General features: G+C 34.2%; 1 protein-coding gene across 1 annotated transcript in view; it reads right to left on the reverse strand.

Annotated features, from left to right (window-relative positions):
- The window catches only part of Slc36a4 (solute carrier family 36 member 4), a 47,461-nt gene extending 28,383 nt beyond the window's left edge, over positions 1 to 19,078 (reverse strand). Inside the window, exons 1-5 of the mRNA XM_026396111.2 lie at positions 18,897 to 19,078; positions 4,129 to 4,252; positions 2,967 to 3,057; positions 1,727 to 1,815; positions 267 to 362 (exon numbers count right to left, since the gene is read on the reverse strand). Coding sequence (XP_026251896.1) covers positions 267 to 362; positions 1,727 to 1,815; positions 2,967 to 3,057; positions 4,129 to 4,252; positions 18,897 to 18,948 — 452 coding nt within the window. The 5' untranslated portion in view covers positions 18,949 to 19,078. The remainder of the gene's footprint in view (positions 1 to 266; positions 363 to 1,726; positions 1,816 to 2,966; positions 3,058 to 4,128; positions 4,253 to 18,896) is intronic.
- Positions 19,079 to 19,781: the final 703 nt, after the last annotated feature.

The following is a 19,781-nucleotide window of genomic DNA, read 5'->3' on the forward strand; positions in this document are numbered from 1 at the left end:
TTTTATTTAATCTACTACAATAATTCTGTAAAGTATTATCATAAGTTCACTTCATAGTGAAAAAGCCAAACCAAAGATATGAATAATTAGACCAAGGCCATAAAACGGAAAATAGTAGAGTTGAGATTTGACCCATATCTAACTCTAAAGGTTATTTGATCCCTCAACTTTTATTATATTTTTGTTTATGTGTTTTATCAGACTGAAATACTTACACATGAATATAATTTCAACAACTAGACACTAAAAACATAGCAAGTACTTACCGTCCCCATGCTGCTTGCTTCTGAAGACAACTCCAAGGACTCACTTCCATAGCGAAACTCACAGTGTCACTATAACCTAATGTTGACTTTTTAAACCTATAATCCAATGACATGCAGACACAGGAAGAAGAAAAATATTAAGTTGGTCCATAAACCATTCCTTACAAATAACATCAAATAAATGGGAATTAATAAATGTACGGCTATGCATTGATAGGATTTTCAAAATTTGAAAATCTGCATACTCCTAAACACACCTCATGAAATTTTAAAATCTGATCTGTCCTTTTCTCCAGCAAATAAATTTTCATCTACTGCTAAAGAGAGAGACAGAAAGAGAGACAGAGAGTGTGTGTGTGTGTGTGTGTGTGTATCAGTAGAATTCAGAAAACATATTAGTACTTTGCTAATTTAAATGTTTCAAATACTTAAAAACATCAACTATATTGTACATATCTAAATTATTACACTTTTAGAACATTATTTAATAATATATATCTGTACAGAGCTGTACAGTATATTTTCACATAAACTATCTCATTTAATTTTCAATATAGCTCTATGAGGTGGGAATTATTTCTCCAGTCTCTTCCACTCTCTTTTTTCCAGTATGCCTTGTTATCTGAACATCATAAATAACTCAGCCATTTTAAAGAACACTTAACAACAATAATAACCAGCAAGTCAAGACTAGAATATTGGTATACTAGAAGATATTAATTTCAAAAAATTGCTTTATTGTCCAGTAGAAGCATTTCATGATACAAAAAAATTTAAAAAGCATATATGACCTTCTTGACTATCTACAAACCTACATATCAGTGCTGTGATGTGCACAACAGGTACTGGAACTGAAATTTGAATTATTAAAAACTGAAGACCATTGTGCTATCTCCATTTTGTCTTTATATCTTTCCTGATTATTTCCATTTATACTAAATAAAAGAACTCATTCACTAAGAAGAACATATTTCATTAATAAGATAGGTTCAGTCAGCCCTCTACAGCCATTCATCCCTTACCCATGCATTCAATCAACTATGCATGAAAGATACATGGAAAAATGCATCTGTAATAAAGACTTCTTCTTGTCATTATTATTCAAACAATACTGCACAACTATTTTCATGCTATTTAAATTGTATTAGGTATTAATTAACATGCAAGTACTATGTCATTTTATATGAGGAACTTAAATATCTGCAGATTTTGGTGTTAATGGGGATCCTGGAACCAATTCCCTGAAGATATCAAGGCAAGACTGTAAACACATTCTGACAGCACTTACATCATGTAAAATGCTACCTTTTTCCGTATTTTGTTATCTTAGATTTGTCTTTAAAACAAATTAAAGAGAATATAACTTCTGGTTTCAAAGCATAGTATAAATATGAAATGATCTGAACTCTAAATACATAGCTTTAAAATAAATTAAATAGACTTAACAAATCCACATTTACCTCTGACATAGAAAGTGACTGCAACGTACCAATATGTGCATACAGTGAACAGAAATAATTCCTATAAACACAAGGCTGATTGGTCCAAGCTGTGGGAGAGAAAATTTAGAGAGCTTAAACATTTTAAGTTTTAAAAAGTTGAGAAATCTTATAAGCAATGAGTTAATGGGACTTGCTTAACTGAAAAACCACTCATTGGACAAAACAAAGTCATATGCATAACGGAAAATTAAGATACTTGATATAGAAAGAATATAAAGTAATATTTAAGACAACCATGTGTAATTCCATCTTTATGGACTTGGTTCCTTAAACCAATGAATGTATAGATATGCAGCATAGGAGAATGGAATACAATATCACATTTAACATTAGATGGCAAGTCTACAACTACTAGTGTCCCACCATTGATAATACATGCAATTACATATTATTATCTAAATGACTAAGAAGCACAATATTGAACTAGGGTTTAGGCAATCCACTGCAGATTCCTTTCTGAAACCTTTCTATATCTGTTAGGAATTTTGATTAGCAAATGATTATTTTAAAAATGATATATCAAAATTTTCAAGTATTTATTTACTAAAATTAAAATGATGACCAGATTATTCAGTCACTGCCACACTAATGCCAAAGTTTATTTTTATAATTGGAAATATTTAGTTACTTAAAATTAGGGTTCACAAAACAGTCAAACTCAGAAAAAGATGATAGTTTAAACTTTTAAAGAAAATACTCAATTTTTTAAAAGCTAACTACAGTTGTATTACTACAAAAAGAATTCTCCCCATCAAAGCTCTCTGAAATTACAATAATTTTCTCTAACAGTGCTATTTATATATCTGTTTTAAGAGACTGTCACTCTGTTTATTATTTTTCTTTAAAGCTGAAAACTAAATACTTTCTTCTGAGTTACATGACACAAATAATCTCTATTTTTTGCTATAAAATCCAAAATAATAATAAGACATTAGCATATCTGGAAAGATCTGTGTCATGTTTTTTTGGGGAGGAAGTTGATTAAATATTACAAATAAGTAATTAAGTAGAAATAAAATAGTAATTCTTGGTTCTGTTATATCTCTATTATAGTTCATGTAATCTTATCAATACAACAGGTAAATGACCAGTTAAATGTTACATGACCAGGTTATATTTGATGAGGTTAGATGTTAGCTTACATTAATTTTTGCTGACAACTATATCTTAACTGGATATTTACAAAGATAAGACTTACCACTATTCCTGCATTTTTTATTGCCAATGGAAGTCCTAAAAGGCCAGTTCCAATATTTCCTTTAAGAAGATGCATAAGAGTTTGTAAAAATCTGAAAAAGTAAAAATTGTAGGAGTTAAACATTTTAGAAGAAAAACTACTAAAATCACATGATCATGATTTTACTATTATATCAGAACTGGAAATTAATCTAAGTAATGAACCAAATAAACATTTCCATTTCACTACTAGTTACATGTGATTCACATCCTGTCTTTGCTACTTAAAAGTAGAAAAGACAAAGACAGGGTTATTGTGGAGATTAAATGAGACATTTAAGTGAAAGTGGTTTACACATGGGAAATTAATAAAGAAACAGCAATTTTCTTATAAGATATTTAGCTGCTATGATTTTCAGAACAAGGTTGAAGATTAGGCTGCAAGACAGAAATTTATGGGCACTACTATGTAATCATGTGCTAAACATATATATTTTGTGTAGTATTATCAATCTAAGAGAAAGTTAATTAAAATAAACAACACACAATTTTACAGTTGTATGTATGATCAGGTAAGCTAACAATTAATATTTGGACATTGTGAATTATTTAAGAGATTTAGCCTAAAAACAGTTTCTAGGAGGCAACTTAAGGATATCTCTTAATTAAGAAGAAATGCATTGAAACTAGGAAGAATAGCATAAAATTCAAACTATTAAACAAAAAAGCTTTAAATTTTTCTCAGCATATACTCTTATGATCAAATTTCATGTTGTTTTGTTTAATCACTAAATTATTATTAGAATATGAACTTCTAAATGATTATCAAGAATCAAAAAAAGCTTTGAAAAATCTTTCAGTTTTCCTTTTTTTATACCTCTCACTTTGATAGTGTTTACTGCCTTCCACTATCTAATTCTAACAATAGCAGAAGTGGCCTCAATCAGATCTCCCTTCTCTCGTCACCCATAGCAACTGATATATCATTATAGTCATTCGTATATATTATTCAGTGGTTTAAATGTTATTTTTTCTTTCCCAAATAGACTATAAACTCTTTGAAGGTGAAGACTACTTCTTATTCATCTTTCTGTCATCTGTAGTATCTGGTCAAATGCCTTGCCTATAGAAGATACAGAATATGAATTAAAAGAAAAGGGAGACATGTGAGCCATCACACTTACGAAATGCCCTCTTGACCATCAAGCTGGTAATGCTTCTGAACAGGCAGGAGCTCTTGCTCATGTTCCTCATCTGATGTCCCATCAGAATTCTGCTCATTTATCAAAGGCCTCATTACATCCATATCTTAAAAAAAAAAATACCAGTACTTTACTACTGTTTAAAGTTGGAAATTTAGCTGGTAGAAATTAATTTAAAATATTAGAAAATACCACCTGTATTTATCTTTACTATTTCCACCCTGAGTTAGTTCACCACAGCTCCCTACGTTTTGATATATTAAAAAGAAACAACTAGACATTTGCTGATTTTCTGTTTGAGTTCTGTAGTACAGAGCAAAATGCTTACATAGTCAATACAAAAGTTTTTCTACTTTGTCTACATGAGGTTTATAGTAAATAATGAAAAAATTACAGGATGAGAAATGGGAATAATCGAATGTTTTCATCTCTGGTTAGCTTCAAATTACATGCTGTATATAAACAGTAATTATGTTATTAAATAATTTAAGAAAAACAAAGCCATTTCAAAATTTTAAATTTTAGTGTCAAAACTTGCCCTTATAACATCAACATGATTCTAAAAAGAACACAATCTGTTTCTTTCAATTTCAACACTAGTCACCATTGTCTGTCTTATCCTTTAAAAGTTCACAAATTCAAATCAGTTGAGATAACAGACAGCCTTAAGTACAGATTATACAGAAATGAAAGTTTATTTTATCCAAATATTTATCAAAATTCTACATAATGGAGAACTTCAGTACCTAAACAAATAATTGAACTGAGAATGGCTAACTGGCATAAGTTTTTTTTTTTTTTAACTATTTTGGAATAATTCCAAACAAATTAAATCTGTAAAAATAGTATTCCTGTGTATTAATTTTTAACATTCTGCCACATTTACTTTTTCTCTCAAACACACACAGCATTTTATAAAATAGTGGAGAATAGGCTACACATATCATGCTATTTCACTATTAACCTAAAAATGAGAATTTGGGGCTGGGACTGTAGCTCAATGGCAGTGAACTCGCATAGCATATGTGAGGCACTGGGTTCCCTCCTAGGCACCACATAAAAATAAACAAATAAAATTAAGGCATCCATTCCATCTAAAACTACAAAAAAAAATTTTAAAGAATGAGAATATTTTCTTAAAAACTCACATCATAATTACCAACCAAGTTACCATTGATGCAATACTTTTTTTTCTTTTTTATTTGTTCTGTTTATACATGATAATAGAATCTATTTTGATATATTTATACAAACATGGAATATATCTTATTTTAAATAGGATCCCAGTCTTGTGGATGTATACAATGTTGAGATTCATGTGGTGTATTCATATATGTACATAGGAAAGTTGATTCACTACATTTTTTTTAATTTTTCTTTTTTTTGGGGGGGTGGATACCAGAAATTGAATTAGGGTCACTGGGCCACTGAGCCACGTCCCCATCCTTTTTTTGTATTTTATTTAGAGACAGGGTCTCACTGAGCTGCTTAGCACCTCGCTGTTGCTGAGGATAAATTTTAACTTGGATTTTCCTGCCTCAGCCTCCTCAAGATTATAGGTATGTGCCACTGTGCCTGGTTAATAGTTTTTAATCTATATTCTACATTTTACTTTCATCCACTGTACCAATAAACACCTCTTGCAATGTTTTCTCCCAATCCTAGACCACATATTTCTGTATTTAATTGAGTTATTCCAATGGCTACCTTAACCAATTATGTCCTTTTATCTTCCCTTTAATTTTCACTATTTTTTGACAGCTTTGGTATCTTCTGACATCAGGGAGGAGAAAAAAAAATCTTAAAGGTAAATGAGAGTACCAATACATCATATACCAAAATTTCTTGGACACTATGAAGGCAGTGCTAAGAGGAAAGTTCCTTGCATTGAGCTCATTCTTTAAAAGAAGAAAAAGTCAACAAATAAATGACCTAACATTACATTTCAAAGCCCTAGAAAAAGAAGAACAAATCTGCACCAAAAGTAAAAGAAAACAGGAAATAATTAAAATCAGGCCTGAAATCAATGAAACTGAAACAAAAGAAACAATTGAAAAAATTGACAAAACAAAGTTGGTTCTTTGAAAAAATAAAGAAATTGATAAGCCCTTAGCTACACTAATGAAAAGAAGGATAGAGAAAACTCAGATTACTAAAATTTGTGATGAAAAAGGAAATATCATGACTGACACTATCAAAATACAGAAGATATTTAGAAACTATATTGAAATTTTATACTTCAATAAAATGGAAAATCTCAAAAGACACCGACAAATTTGTAGAGACATATGATCTACCTAAACTGAATCAAAAGGACATACACAATATAAACAGATAAGTTTCAAGCAATGAAACACACAATGCCATCAAAAGCCTACTAACCAAGAAAAGCTCAGGACCAGACAGATTCTCAGCTGATTTCTACAAGACTTTCAAAGAAGAACTAACACCAGTCTCCTCAATTTATTCCATGAAATAGAAAAGAAGGGAACCTTTCCAAAATCATTCTATGAAGCTAGTATCAACCTGATACCAAAACCAGAAAAAGACTCATCAAAGAAAGAAAACTTCAGAACAATATCTCTGATGAACATAGATGCAAAAATTCTCAATAAAATTATGGAAAACTGAATACAAAAATATATCAAAAAGATAGTACACCACGATCAAGTGGGGTTCTTCCCAGGGATGCAAGGTTGGTTCAACATACAGAAATCAATAAATATAACACATCAATAGACTTACAGACAAGAATCATATGATTATCTCAGTATTCAGAGAAAAAGCATTTGACAAAATACAGCACCCCTTCATGTTCAAAACATTGGAAAAACTAGGGATAGTAGGAAAACACTTCAACATTGTAAAAGTTATTTATGCTAAACCCAAGGTCAACATCATTCTGAATGGAGAAAAATTGAAAGCATTCCCTCTAAAAACTAATAAAAGATGCCCTCTTTTATCAGGTCTATTCAATATACTCCTTGAAAGTCTAGCCAGGGCAATCAGATGAAAGAAATTAAAGGGATACAAATAAGAAAAGAACTCAAACTGTCTGCCGACATGCTTCTATATTTAGAAGATCCAAAAATTCCACCAGAAAATTTCTAGAACTAATAAATGAATTCAGCAAAGTAGCAGGATATAAAATCAATACCCATAAATCAAATCATTTCTATATATAAGCAATGAATCCACAGCAAGAGAAATTCGGAATTTCACAATAGCCTCAAAAAGAAAAAAATAAAATACTTGGGAATCAATCTAACAAGAGAGGTGAAAGACCTCTACAATGAAAACTACAGAACACTAAAGAAAGAAATGGAAAAAGACCTTAGAAGATGGAAAGATCTCCCATGCTCTTGGATAGGTAGAATTAATATTGTCAAAATGGAGATACTACCAGAACTGTTATACAGATTTAATGCAATTCCTATTAAAATCCCAATGACATTCCTCATAGAAGTAGAAAAAAATAATCATGATATTCATTTGGAAAAATAAGAGACCCAGAGTAGCCAAATTAATCCTTAACAGCAAAAGTGAAGCAGGAGGCATCATAATACTGGACCTTAAACTGTACCACAGAACAACAGTAACAAAAATGGCATGGTATTAGCACCAAAACAGACATGTAGACCAATGGTACAAAGTAGAAGACACAGAGACAAACCCACTTAAATACAGTTATATCAGTCTAGACAAAGGCAACAAAAACATACAGGAGAAAAGATAACCTATTCAACAAATGGTGCTGGGAAAACTAGAAATCCTTAGCATCAAAATGAAATTAAACCTCTATCTTACCCTGCACAAAAATCAACTCAAAGACTTAGGCACTTGAAGAGAGACCTTACGCCTAATAAAAGAAAAGTAGGCCCAAATCTTCATCATGTCAGATTATGACCTTATCTCCTTAACAAGACTCTAAAAGTAAAAGAAGTAAAATTAAGAATCAATAAATGGGATGGATTCAATTTAAAAAGTTTCTTCTCAGCAAAGGAAATAATTAATGACGTTAAGAGAGAGCCTACAGAATGGGAAATATCTTTATCACATGCACTGAGATAGAGCACTAATCTCTAAGATAAAGAACTCAAAATCTGAACACCAAAAAGACAAATAACCCAATCAATAAATAGACTAAGGACCTGAACAGACACTTCTCAGAAGGAATACAACTGATCAACAAACATATGGAAAGATGTTCACCATCTCTAGCAATTAGAGAAATGCAAATCAAAACTACACTAAGATTTCATCTTACTCCAGTCAGAATGGCAATTATCAAGAATATAAGCAATAATAAGTGCTGGAGAGGACGTGGGGGAAAAGGTACACTTATACATTGCTGGTGGGACTGCAAATGTGTGCAACCAATCTGGAAAGCTGTATGAAGATTCCTCAGAAAACTTAAAATAGAACGACCATTTGACCCAGTTATTCCACTCCTTGGTTTATACAAAGGTCTTAAAATTTGCATACTACAATGACACAGCCACATCAATGTTTATAGTGGCTCAATTCACAATAGCTAAACTATGGAACTAATAAAAATGCCCTTCAGCATATGAACAGATAAAGAAAATGTGGTACATATACACAATAGAATATTACAAAGCCTAAATTAAAATGAAATTATGGAATTTGCAGGTAAATGGATGGAACTAGAGAACATCATGCTAAGTGAAATAAGACAATCCCAAAAAAACAAGGGCCAAATTTTTTCTCTGATAAGCAGATGGTGGTCCATAGTGGGGGACAAGGGATAGGGAAAAATGATGAAGGAACTTTGGATTGTGCAGAGGGGAGTATGGGGATGGGAAGGATGGTAGAATGAGACAGATATAAATACCCTATATACATGTATGATTACACTACTGGTGTGACTCTGCATCATGTACAGCCAGAGGAATAACAAGTTGTGCTCCATTTGTATACAATGTGTCAAAAGGCATTCTACTGTCATATATAACTAATTAGAACAAATTAAAAAAAATAGAAGGGAGACCAGTAGACTAGAAAAAGGGCATCAGAGGAAGGGAGGGGAAAGGTACTGGGGAATGAAATTGATCAAATTATACTGTTTTATTGTGTGTATGTATGAATATATTATAACAAATCCCACTGTTATGTATAATTATAATGCACCAATAAATAAGAGGGTGAGATGGTATTTTCTGACATCCACTTAATGTAACAATGACCTTACTCCACTTTCTTCTGTCCCTCTTTCTTATCCTCTCCCTTTTTAGTTGTATTCTTTTCATTTTGGCAATACATATGCTGCTTTACATAATGTTCTCCCAATCATATTTGTAATCATGTCTTAGATTAATATCTATAATCAATATCAATATTCACTGTCAGTTTTCTGCCAGTTTCCTCATTATCACTTTGCTGGAAGTTCATTCTCTTGTACAGCGTGCATGAGAATGACCTAGTGCTTGCTACAACACAAACTGATGTACTGCACCCCAAACTCTCTGACCCAATAGGTCTAAGCTGGGCCTGATAATACCCTTGTCTCATCAGTGTCCATGTGTTGCAGATATTGCTGGTCTGGGAACCACATATTGAAAACTATAGTCCACAGATTCTTCTGAAAGGACTCATAGGCAGTGTCCCTGAGTTTGTGCATGTTTCTCTATAGCCTGGATATCTCAAGAACAACCAGATATAAAATCCTTGGCCCATACTGTCTATGCTTAAGTCTCTTAAAAATATTATTCCACTCTTGCTTTGATTTTGGTATGCTTCCCCTGAGAAGTCTAAGGCCAGGTTAATTTCTTCAACTATGAAGTAATTTGCGTTTTTTGCTGAAGGGCCTAAGGATTGTTCTTTACAATCTAAAAATAGTTTTCTGATGGGCTGCTCAAGGCAGAGAAAGGGAAAGCAAGGATAATGAGTCCCTTTAGCAAGAGGAGTTTTCAAAGTTTTACTGTGAGACACCTTGGAGCTGATTATTCTGAGTCCGTTTTCCCAGGAACACAGTAGGCCCTTTTGACATGTTGACTTAGGTTTTCTCTTATTTCCAAAAGTCTTCCTGGAAATATTTTCAAATATTGTTTGGTTCAAATGTTTTCTCTTCATTAAGGATTCTAATCAGATGCATGTTGGATCTTCTTTGCCTATCTTCCACTTTTAACCACTTTGTCTCTGGCCCTTCTGATGTCTTTTTTAATGGCATAATAAATTTTCATTTCATTACACTCTCCCTTGGTCACCTCATAATTAATTTTGAGACCTTTTCCTGTTTCCAAGCACTTCGTGCACCAAAATCCTACTTTCTGGTCATATTGTGAAGTTCAGTTTCTTTCACACATTCGGTTGAGTAAATTAGGATTGAAGAGGAGGAACCGACATGTATTCCAGTTCTGTTTCTTTTTTGCAGAATACCTAATTTTCCTCATTGCTTTCTTCTTCCCTCCCTGCCAGGTGTCTGAGCAGAGTCTCCACCACTGTTTATTTCCTTCCTGCAGAAACAAATGTTTTGCCAAGACTGCCCGCTTCGGGACTGATCACTTTCGCATTCCCTTTCCATCCTCAATGCTGTGAATTGCTGATTTTTAATTTTTTACTTTTTTTTTTTACTTTACTTCTATGAAAGACCACTGTATTTCTTCCTAGTTTCCTGCTCCCCTTGTTCTCCAAAGACTCCCCTGCCCACTGTCTATGATTTCAGGAGCAACAGGAACTCTGGAAATTTGCTGATTCTTTCTCTTCCTACAAAAAATTTAAAAGTTGGGGTATCATTGGTCTACTAGCAATGCTAAAGGAGTAATCTCATGAATGGTTTACTTGTGCTCCTTTTGTTAAGTCTACAGGTTTTGAGAAAGGGTGTATTGAGAGATTAGGGTTTAGACAGCCACTATTAGCCTAGTGACAATTGGAATTCAGCATGTCAGTTTTTAACACTTGATGCTTTCAGACAGTGGAAAATTCTTCAAAATAGTCTATTTTTAAATCATTTCTAATGTAACCAATGTAAAGAAAGTAGAATTCACTAAATTATCCAAAGTTACAAATTCTTGGTATCCAAATTAATAAGAGCTTTCTATAATTCAAACTCCCCAACTTTTGTCTTTGGGACAAAACTCTAATCTTCCAGATAGTCTCCATATATTATTTGGTAGAATTTTCTTGCTTCATGACCTCTAGTATCAAAGTTGGAATAGCAAGTACCTGTACATAGTGAAAAATAAGTGTTTCCCACACAGTAGGAATATTGGGCTATGTATTACCTTTTAGTTTTTGTAATGGTTTGGATCTGGAATGTTCCTGAAAGTTCATGAATTGGAAGCATGATCCCCAGTACATCAAGGCTCTGAGGTGGGGCTCAGAGGTGGGGCTTTTAGGCAGTGGTTAGGGCTCTGTCCTCATCAGTGGATTAATCCACCGACAGCTGAATGGGCTACTGGGAGGTAGGTCATAGCTTGAGAATTGAAGTAAGTTACCGGGGGCATTCCCTAGAAGGGTTTATCTAGTTCCCAGTCCCCTGGCCCCACTTCCTGGCTGCCATGAACTGAGCAGCTTCTTCTGTCTTGCCCTTCGCAATGATATTCTGCCTCACTGTGGGTCCTAGAGCAATGAAGTCAGCTGATCACAGAATGTGACCTCTGAAACCATGACCCCAAATACATTTTCCTCTTCAAAGTTGTTCTTGTCAGGTATTTTGGTCACAGTGGTGAAAAGCTAACACAGTTACTCTAGAAATATATTAATATAAATGATATAAATCTTTTGTTTGAATAAATCCTATATCCTTTTCTATTATTCATTATACAAAGTAAATTGATACTTTACCTTACAAAACCATCATATTAGTTTACTAGGACTGCCCTAACAAAGTACAACAAAATGGGTGACTTAACAAAAGTTTATTGTCTCAAAGTTCTAGAGGTTTAAAGTCTGAAATGAAGGTATTAAGAAGGTTGGTTCCTCCTGAGTGATGGGAGTAAGGCTCTGTTCCAGGCCTCTCTTTTTGCCTTGTAGATGGCCATCTTCATGTTCTCATAATAGTCTGCCAATTCACCCTTTTGTAAGGGCACCAGTCATATTGAATTAGGGACCAAGCCTATCAGCATGGCCTCATATTCACATATTACATCTTCTATAACCCTTTTTCCAAATAAGTTCATACCCTTAAGTTGTGGAGACAACACTTCAACATATGAGATCTGGAGGGGAAACATTTAACCCATAATAACCATCCTCAGTTGCATCAGCTTCAGTTTCAAATAGAAATATATTACTATTTTCATTCCTAAATGTACTCCATTGTCCTTGCTGCCTCTTGAGCTTGTTTATTTTTATTAATTCAGCTTATCCAAACTGTCAATTATGTTAACTTTTGTTCTTCCTAGGGCCATGATGTACTATGTTCGGTATGTTCTGTGCTGTAATAAATTCTCTTTCTTTTGTCAATAAAGATGACTATCACTGCCAATATTTCAAAAACTGAACAATCTGTTATTGCAAGTACACTGCCCAAGAAATAATAGCAGCCATGAAAAGTCAGAAAGAAGCTAAGTTATCTATTTATTTATTTGTTTGTTCGTTTGTTTGTTTATTTATTTATTTATTTATTTATTTATTTATATTTGGTACCAGAGATTGCTTAACCACTGAGCAACGTCCAAGGCCCTTTTAATTTTTTTGGAAACAGAATCTCACTAAGTTGCTTAGGGCCTTTCTAAATTGCTGAGGCTGACCTCAAACTTGCAATTCTCCTGCCTTAGCTGCCCAATTCACTGATGTGTGCCACCACACCCAGCTCTTCACATAATTTATATATATAATTGTATATATATACTAATACAATTATATATATATATATATATATATATACAATTCTAAATAATAAGTTTATTTTCAGTTTCATTATCAGAGAATATATTGGAATTTAACAATTATTGGAATTGTTAAATGATCTCTAAATTTTAGTTCTGTAATTCACAGAATCAACATTTTTAAAAATAGCATTACAATGTTCACTCAGATTCTCATGTACAACTTAACTGGTCTTTTAATCACTCTTAAACACACAGTGTTTATTTAACTTTGTTCAACAATATAATCCCCTAAGGTTATACTTTTTCCCAGTTCTTAAATTCATTTTTTCTCAATGCTATGTTATTTAGGAAACAATAAACATAACTTACTGTGAAAAAATAGCTGTTCCTATATATATTTCTGTCCTTTAAATCCGTTAGCTTCATTCCTTACATTTAAAAATCTTAATAAAATTTAATTATTCTAGGAGTTCTTTGTCACAGATAAAAAGAGGTAATTTTAAAAAGTTGAAACAATTTGAAAGAAAAATACTTAACAGTGTTAGAAATTCAAAAAGTACATATTCAAATATTGTTTTGATTCTCCTATTAAAGTGGAACTGTGCAATGTGACACATCATTAACTAATTTTTAGCCATGTGCTTATATTTTTTAAAAGCAGTAAAATGGGCTGGGGATGTGGCTCAAGCGGTAGCGCGCTCGCCTGGCATGCGTGCGGCCCGGGTTCGATCCTCAGCGCCACATACCAACAAAGATGTTGTGTCCGTCGAGAACTAAAAAATAAATATTAAAAAAAAAAAATTCTCTCTCTCTCTCTCTCTCTCTCTCTCTCACTCTCTCTTTAAAAAAAAAAATAAAAGCAGTAAAATAAAATCTCTAAGACTTTTTTCCCAGTTTTGGTCTACTTTATTGAAGTAACATGATATGCTAAGCAACACATACTTCTTAAACTAAATAAATTAAGAATAGTTGAAACAATCAGGTTTTATTAGCTTGAATGGTACAAAACCATTCTTAAATCTAAAGAATAAATTCAAAGGCATGTAATTGCAAATATCTAAGAAATATTCACATACCCCAGAAGTTGCACCTTTAAATGGTAAAGTCCTTTTAAGCCTAGATACTCAAGGAAGAGATCTATTGATAGAGTCAATTAGTGTTTTATAACTTTTAGAAGCTCCAGGAAATACTAAAAGTAAAATACTAAATTGTATTTTTGTTCTGAATAGATTTATAGTATAAAAAATGCAGTAATATTGTTTTCTTATATTTACTCTTTAATTTCTTAGCAGGGATATTACCATTGGCAATGGTCATAAGAGTAAATGGGACACTTCAGGTTTGAATATGGTGCCAACTTTGGATTGATTTATGGCTACATATTGTTTGCATTTGGGCACTGTAAACACTGATCTCCCCCTTAAAAGGCAAGGTATTAGTAACCTGCAGGGACACTACAAGATTATAGGGTAGAAACTGTAATACACTGGATCTGTACTGCAAGAGAGGAAGACACACAGACAACATGAAAAAAACAAGGGAAAAAATTTTTAAAAAAATAGGGGAAAAGAAAAAAAAACTTTGACAAGAAACTAGAACTAATTTAACAATAATTAATTCTGAGAATTTCAGAGTTCCAAATTGTGCTCTAAGATTGAGTATGCAAACATGGACAAAATATATTATGCCAGCCAGAAGGAAATAAAACTAGTGGAGGAGACAATACTTAGAGATTCAATATGGTAAAAGCTTTCACAGAATTAAGAACATATGAATCTGAACACTCTCCCCCAAGTAGTTAAAAAAAATCACATGATCCAACTTACACTACACATAAAGTCTATTATTTGCCACTGTCCTACTGTAATTTTTGGCCAACTACTAAATCAGGCAGCTCTGTAATTACTATAAATAAAAACTAATAATATGCCTTATGAGATAAAATATTTTTGTGAGATATAATAGTGCCTTTATGAGATAAAATATTTTTAAGCAATAGATATTAAACTACCACATAAGTGGATAATTTATAGATGAATAAGAAACACTAGCTTGATTCAATATTATGTCATATGTATATATTTACAGATTTTAAGTTAGGCAGTGTTTCTATACTCTCTTTTGTCACCCGACAATTTTTTCAACCTCAATTTCTTAACCTAAAAATCAACATGAATTCTCAGTTACAGACAGAATAAATAAATATCATATCAATTTAACAATATGTATTAAATCCTTAAAATATTTATTGCTTTTTCTAGTAACTACACTTCTGGCAAGCTAGTGATGAAGATAAGGATTTCTGTAAAAAAGATGTTAACTGAAATATTACAAATTTTGAAATTGAAAACAAACTAAATGTACAAAATCAGGAAACTGCTAAATCAAATAAAGCAATCCCCTTTGTAAAGTATCACACTGACATTAAATTATGGTTATGAAGTACATAACAAGACAAAGTTTATCATATGCTGAGTGAGTAAAAAAAATCCATGCATTCTCAGTGTGGCAGCAATATTTTTAAAAGTTAAATAGAAATGAAGGGAAGAAACTATACCAAAAGTGAATAAGTTAACAAGAATACAGTGGACAATGGGATCATGAGTGTCTTTTTCTTTATCTGGAAAATATAAAAAATAAGAATGAAGTAATAAACTTGCATGATTTTTATTATAATAACAAAATAAAGAAAATCATATTTTGGCAATGGACAATTTTTTTAAAAGTACAAATAGTTTCTTTAAGTATAAAATAATATTGCCACCTGAACCTCTAACCTACAATGTAGATACAAAATGGGAAGAATAAGTATTCATTTCTAAAGTAGAGAAAATACGCACAACGAGAAGCCTTTCAGAAGTCCTAAAGGCCTATGAAGTAAAGTTCAGAGTTTAAGATTAAGGAAACTGTACCTAAACATTTCTACCAGTGCTTTGGATTTAGACAAAAAATTTTAAATTCCTTTTTTATTCATTGTAGAAAATCATAAAACATGAAAAATATTTTTAAATTAAAAATTACTTCATCACCAAAAATTATTGTTAACATTTTGAAGTGTATGTGCACATGCAAGTGTGCATTCATACACATGTGCGCGCACCCACTCTCTCCCCCATAGATTCTCATTCAGTCCCTATGGCTTTAATTACTACATATATGCTGATAACTTCCAAATTTCTACATCCAGAGCAGATCTCTCAGTAATTCTAGATATGACTATAATTGCCTACTCGATGTTTATACTTTGATGTCTAAACAGACACCTCAAACCTCTTATGCTCTAAACTCCTCATCCTCACCAAACTGCTCTTCCTGTGACTTTACCCACCAGTACTAGTTATTTATTGCTTTATAACAAATTTATGGCTGTTGATTGGAGGCCTCACTTCCATGCAACATGGACCTTTCCCTTAGGACTGTTCTAGTGTCCTCACAACACAGCAACTGGCTGCACCCAAGGAAGTGAGCCTTAAAGAAAAAAGCATACAGCCATAAAAATGCCCTAGGATTAAAGTGGTACGTCATTTCTTCTACTTATTCCTTACAATGAATAAGTCCTGCTCACACTCACAGGAAAGGAAATTAAGTACCTCCTCTTTAAACAGAAACATCAAGGAATCTGGAGACATGTTATGAAGCCATTGTAACATCTCAGTTGATGGCAATTTCATTCTTCTAGATACTCAGATTCCTGGAATTATCCTAGTCTTTCTGTTTTACTCTCATCCCTCATCTAACCTATTAGGAAACCATGCTGCTTCTACTTTCAAGCAACCAAAGTCTAACCCTTTCTCTCCACTGCAACTGCTGCTTTGAAGGACATGCATATATGGTTCCTGAATTACTGAAATAATCTCCTATTTTTACTTTCATCCCCTTATAGTCAATTATTCACACAGCAACCAGCGTAATTCTTTAAAATTGGAATCAGGTTGTGTCACTATAAACTGCCCAGTCCTCACCCCCCACTCCTGATATCCCTTACCCAGCTCGTTTTTCCCATAATACTTTTCACCTACAATCCTATGTAATTAACTGATTATTGTTTTGCTGTTTATTGCCTGCTTCTCCTTACTAAATACAAACTCCATGAGTGCAAAAATCTTGATCTGTTTTATTCAGAATGTATTCCAAATGCCCAGGAGAAATTCAATGAGTATACTGAATCAATGAATACATATGACTTTAAAAAATAACTGAAACCTTTTTTCAGTTAATAAACATGTATATGGTGAACATTTTTTCCTCATCACTTTTAATGGCTAGGCAGTAGATGATCATATGGTTAAATCACAATTTACCCAACTAATTTCCTTTCACTGGATTTTAATTACCAGCTTTTCTCTATTTCAAATACTGTAATAAATTCTCTTGATATATCATAAATATAAATATGTGTGTACGTATACATACACTTTTTTTTTTTTTTTGGTACTGAGGATTGAAACCAGAGGTTCTTTACCACTGGGCTACATCCCTAATACTTTTTATTTTGGGACAGGGTATTGTTAAGTTGCTGCGGTTAGCCTTGAACTTGCAACCCTTCTGCCTCAGCCTCCTAAATTGCTGAGGCAATTTGTGTCACATGTGTCACAGTGCCCAGACTTGATACAAGTAAAGTTGCTGGGAAAAAAGATATATAAAATTTTAAGAGTAAATATACTATTCGGGAGACTGAGGCTGTGGCTCAGTGGTAGAGCGCTTGCCTAGCATGTGTGGGGCACTGGGTTTGATTCTCAGCACCACAAGTAAATGAATAAAATAAAGGTCTATACATCTAAAAAATATTTTTAAAAAATACTATTTGGCTCCTACCAACAATACATAAGAATGCCCATTTTTTTCACATCTTCACTAAAGTTATTAATGAAGTTAAACCTGAAATATCTGGGTTCTGCCATTAATGAGCTAAAAATACAATACCTACCAAAGGGGAATAATAATAAAGCTTGCTTCAGGAAATTATGAGGAGTAAAGAAGACAATAACATAAGTAAAGCACTTAGCACACTGCTTGTACACAGAAGACTGAATAAAATGTTAAGTTTATTGTTTCTGCCATTATTGTGGCTTGAAAGAAATCAACTGCAAAAGTGTTCTGCACATTACAGGAACATCAGCCTATTGGTTACTTAAAGTACTTTTAATTCAACATGTTCCTTGAAGATTACATTTAATAATTCAGCATGGAATTAGAAATATCCCAAAATAAATTAAATATAACCAGAAGGACAATCATTTTACCACCCCATCCCTACTTTTGTTTTCTTTTGCCAACAATCATTCCCAGCGCCCAGAAGAGAACAGGCCAGAGGAAAGCGGGTAAACAAAATTTGCCTGCTGACAGCCACAGGTCTCTTCAGTTCATTTTAGTCAGCAACTCCAGTTTGAACTCCTGGAGCAGCACAGGGTAAAAGAATCCACATGAAGACTCCATAAGGACTGCTGCTGCGTTTGAAAGGAAGAACAATGACCACTTCCTTAAAGCATCATTGGGGAAAACCATGGGAGTCACAGCGCAGGCTCCAGCCTGCCTTTGACGTGTACACACAGAGCACCTCCTCTGCCCTTCACACACACACACACACGCCCTTTGCAGACCATGGCTATTCTCCTGACCAAGCTTTCTGGTCATACAACCAGTCCCTGGGAGGGTGTTGACCCTGGGGTCAGTCAGTAACCAGTCATCCCAAACGTGCTGGGAAGGTTGGCTTCGCTGGATTTTAAATTCAACCCGTGCCAGGCCCGCAACTCAAGAGCGGTCACACACACACACACACACACGACAGTCCCACGCTGGCCCACGAATGTCGCTGTCTGGTGAAAAAAAACTCGAACCCGGATGCCCACGGCAGCGGGCACGGAGCCTCGCACCGGCCTGGGAAGCCGGGCGCAACCAGCTGACGCGCGGCCCCGCGCCCACCTCCGCCAGCCTCTGCCCACACGCAACACCCACCTAGCTCTTCGCGCCCAACCGCTTCGGCCGCCGCCGGCGTCGCCGCTTCCATCTCTCCCGGGTCTCCAGGACGACGACGCCTGGTTGCCCGCTCTCCCGCCGCGGCGTGACCGGCGTCAGGCCCAGACGCCCAGCCCCGCGGGACCCACGCCTGGCGCCTGCCTCCCGCCTCCTCTCCTGGAGCACCCCATCCGCGAGCGAGGAGCATGCGCAGTGGCGCTGCTGGGCCCTGCTGGATGCAGAGCGCAGCGGCCCTGTCTACGCTGGGCGGGTGCTGCCAGGGAGGGGCGGGAGGGGCAGAAGATGGATGACTGGAACCTAGTCTGTCTGGGGCTTCCGCTTGGAGAACCGCTGGATATCCTTCAAGGACACACATTTTGGATATAAAAAGGATGGGATTGGATTCTTAGAATTTGAAGAGACCCAGGCCTGTAGCTCCTGGGGATATTTTGACCACTTAAATATGGGGCACCAAGCAGTTTGCAAGTTCTTAACATTCTGTTAAAATCACCTAGAAGAATACAACGATATTAGTCCTCAATCCATTTTGGACTACTCTTTGACTATCCGTTTTACAATGCTCCTATTTAGAGATATAGGATTTACACTCAAGTAGAATTTAATTTAGTCACTTTTTCACATTAAGAATGTCTCAATATCCTTCTATATATTTGACGTTAACCATGGTGCTGAAAGAAAATTAAGGTTAATTATTCTAATATGGTATCTAAAATTCTTAAACTTTATATATACATTCTTTATGTAAACACAAGCCAAATTTTAGCACAACGAAATCTTAAAAATGAAAAGTAACTATTCAAAAATGGAAAATACCTTCTTTTTTATTTCTTGATTTATATAAATCCTGGAGAGGTTGCTTTAACC

This window comes from Urocitellus parryii, chromosome 4 (genome assembly GCF_045843805.1).
Source record: "Urocitellus parryii isolate mUroPar1 chromosome 4, mUroPar1.hap1, whole genome shotgun sequence".
In the NCBI taxonomy this organism is placed as follows: domain Eukaryota; kingdom Metazoa; phylum Chordata; class Mammalia; order Rodentia; family Sciuridae; genus Urocitellus; species Urocitellus parryii.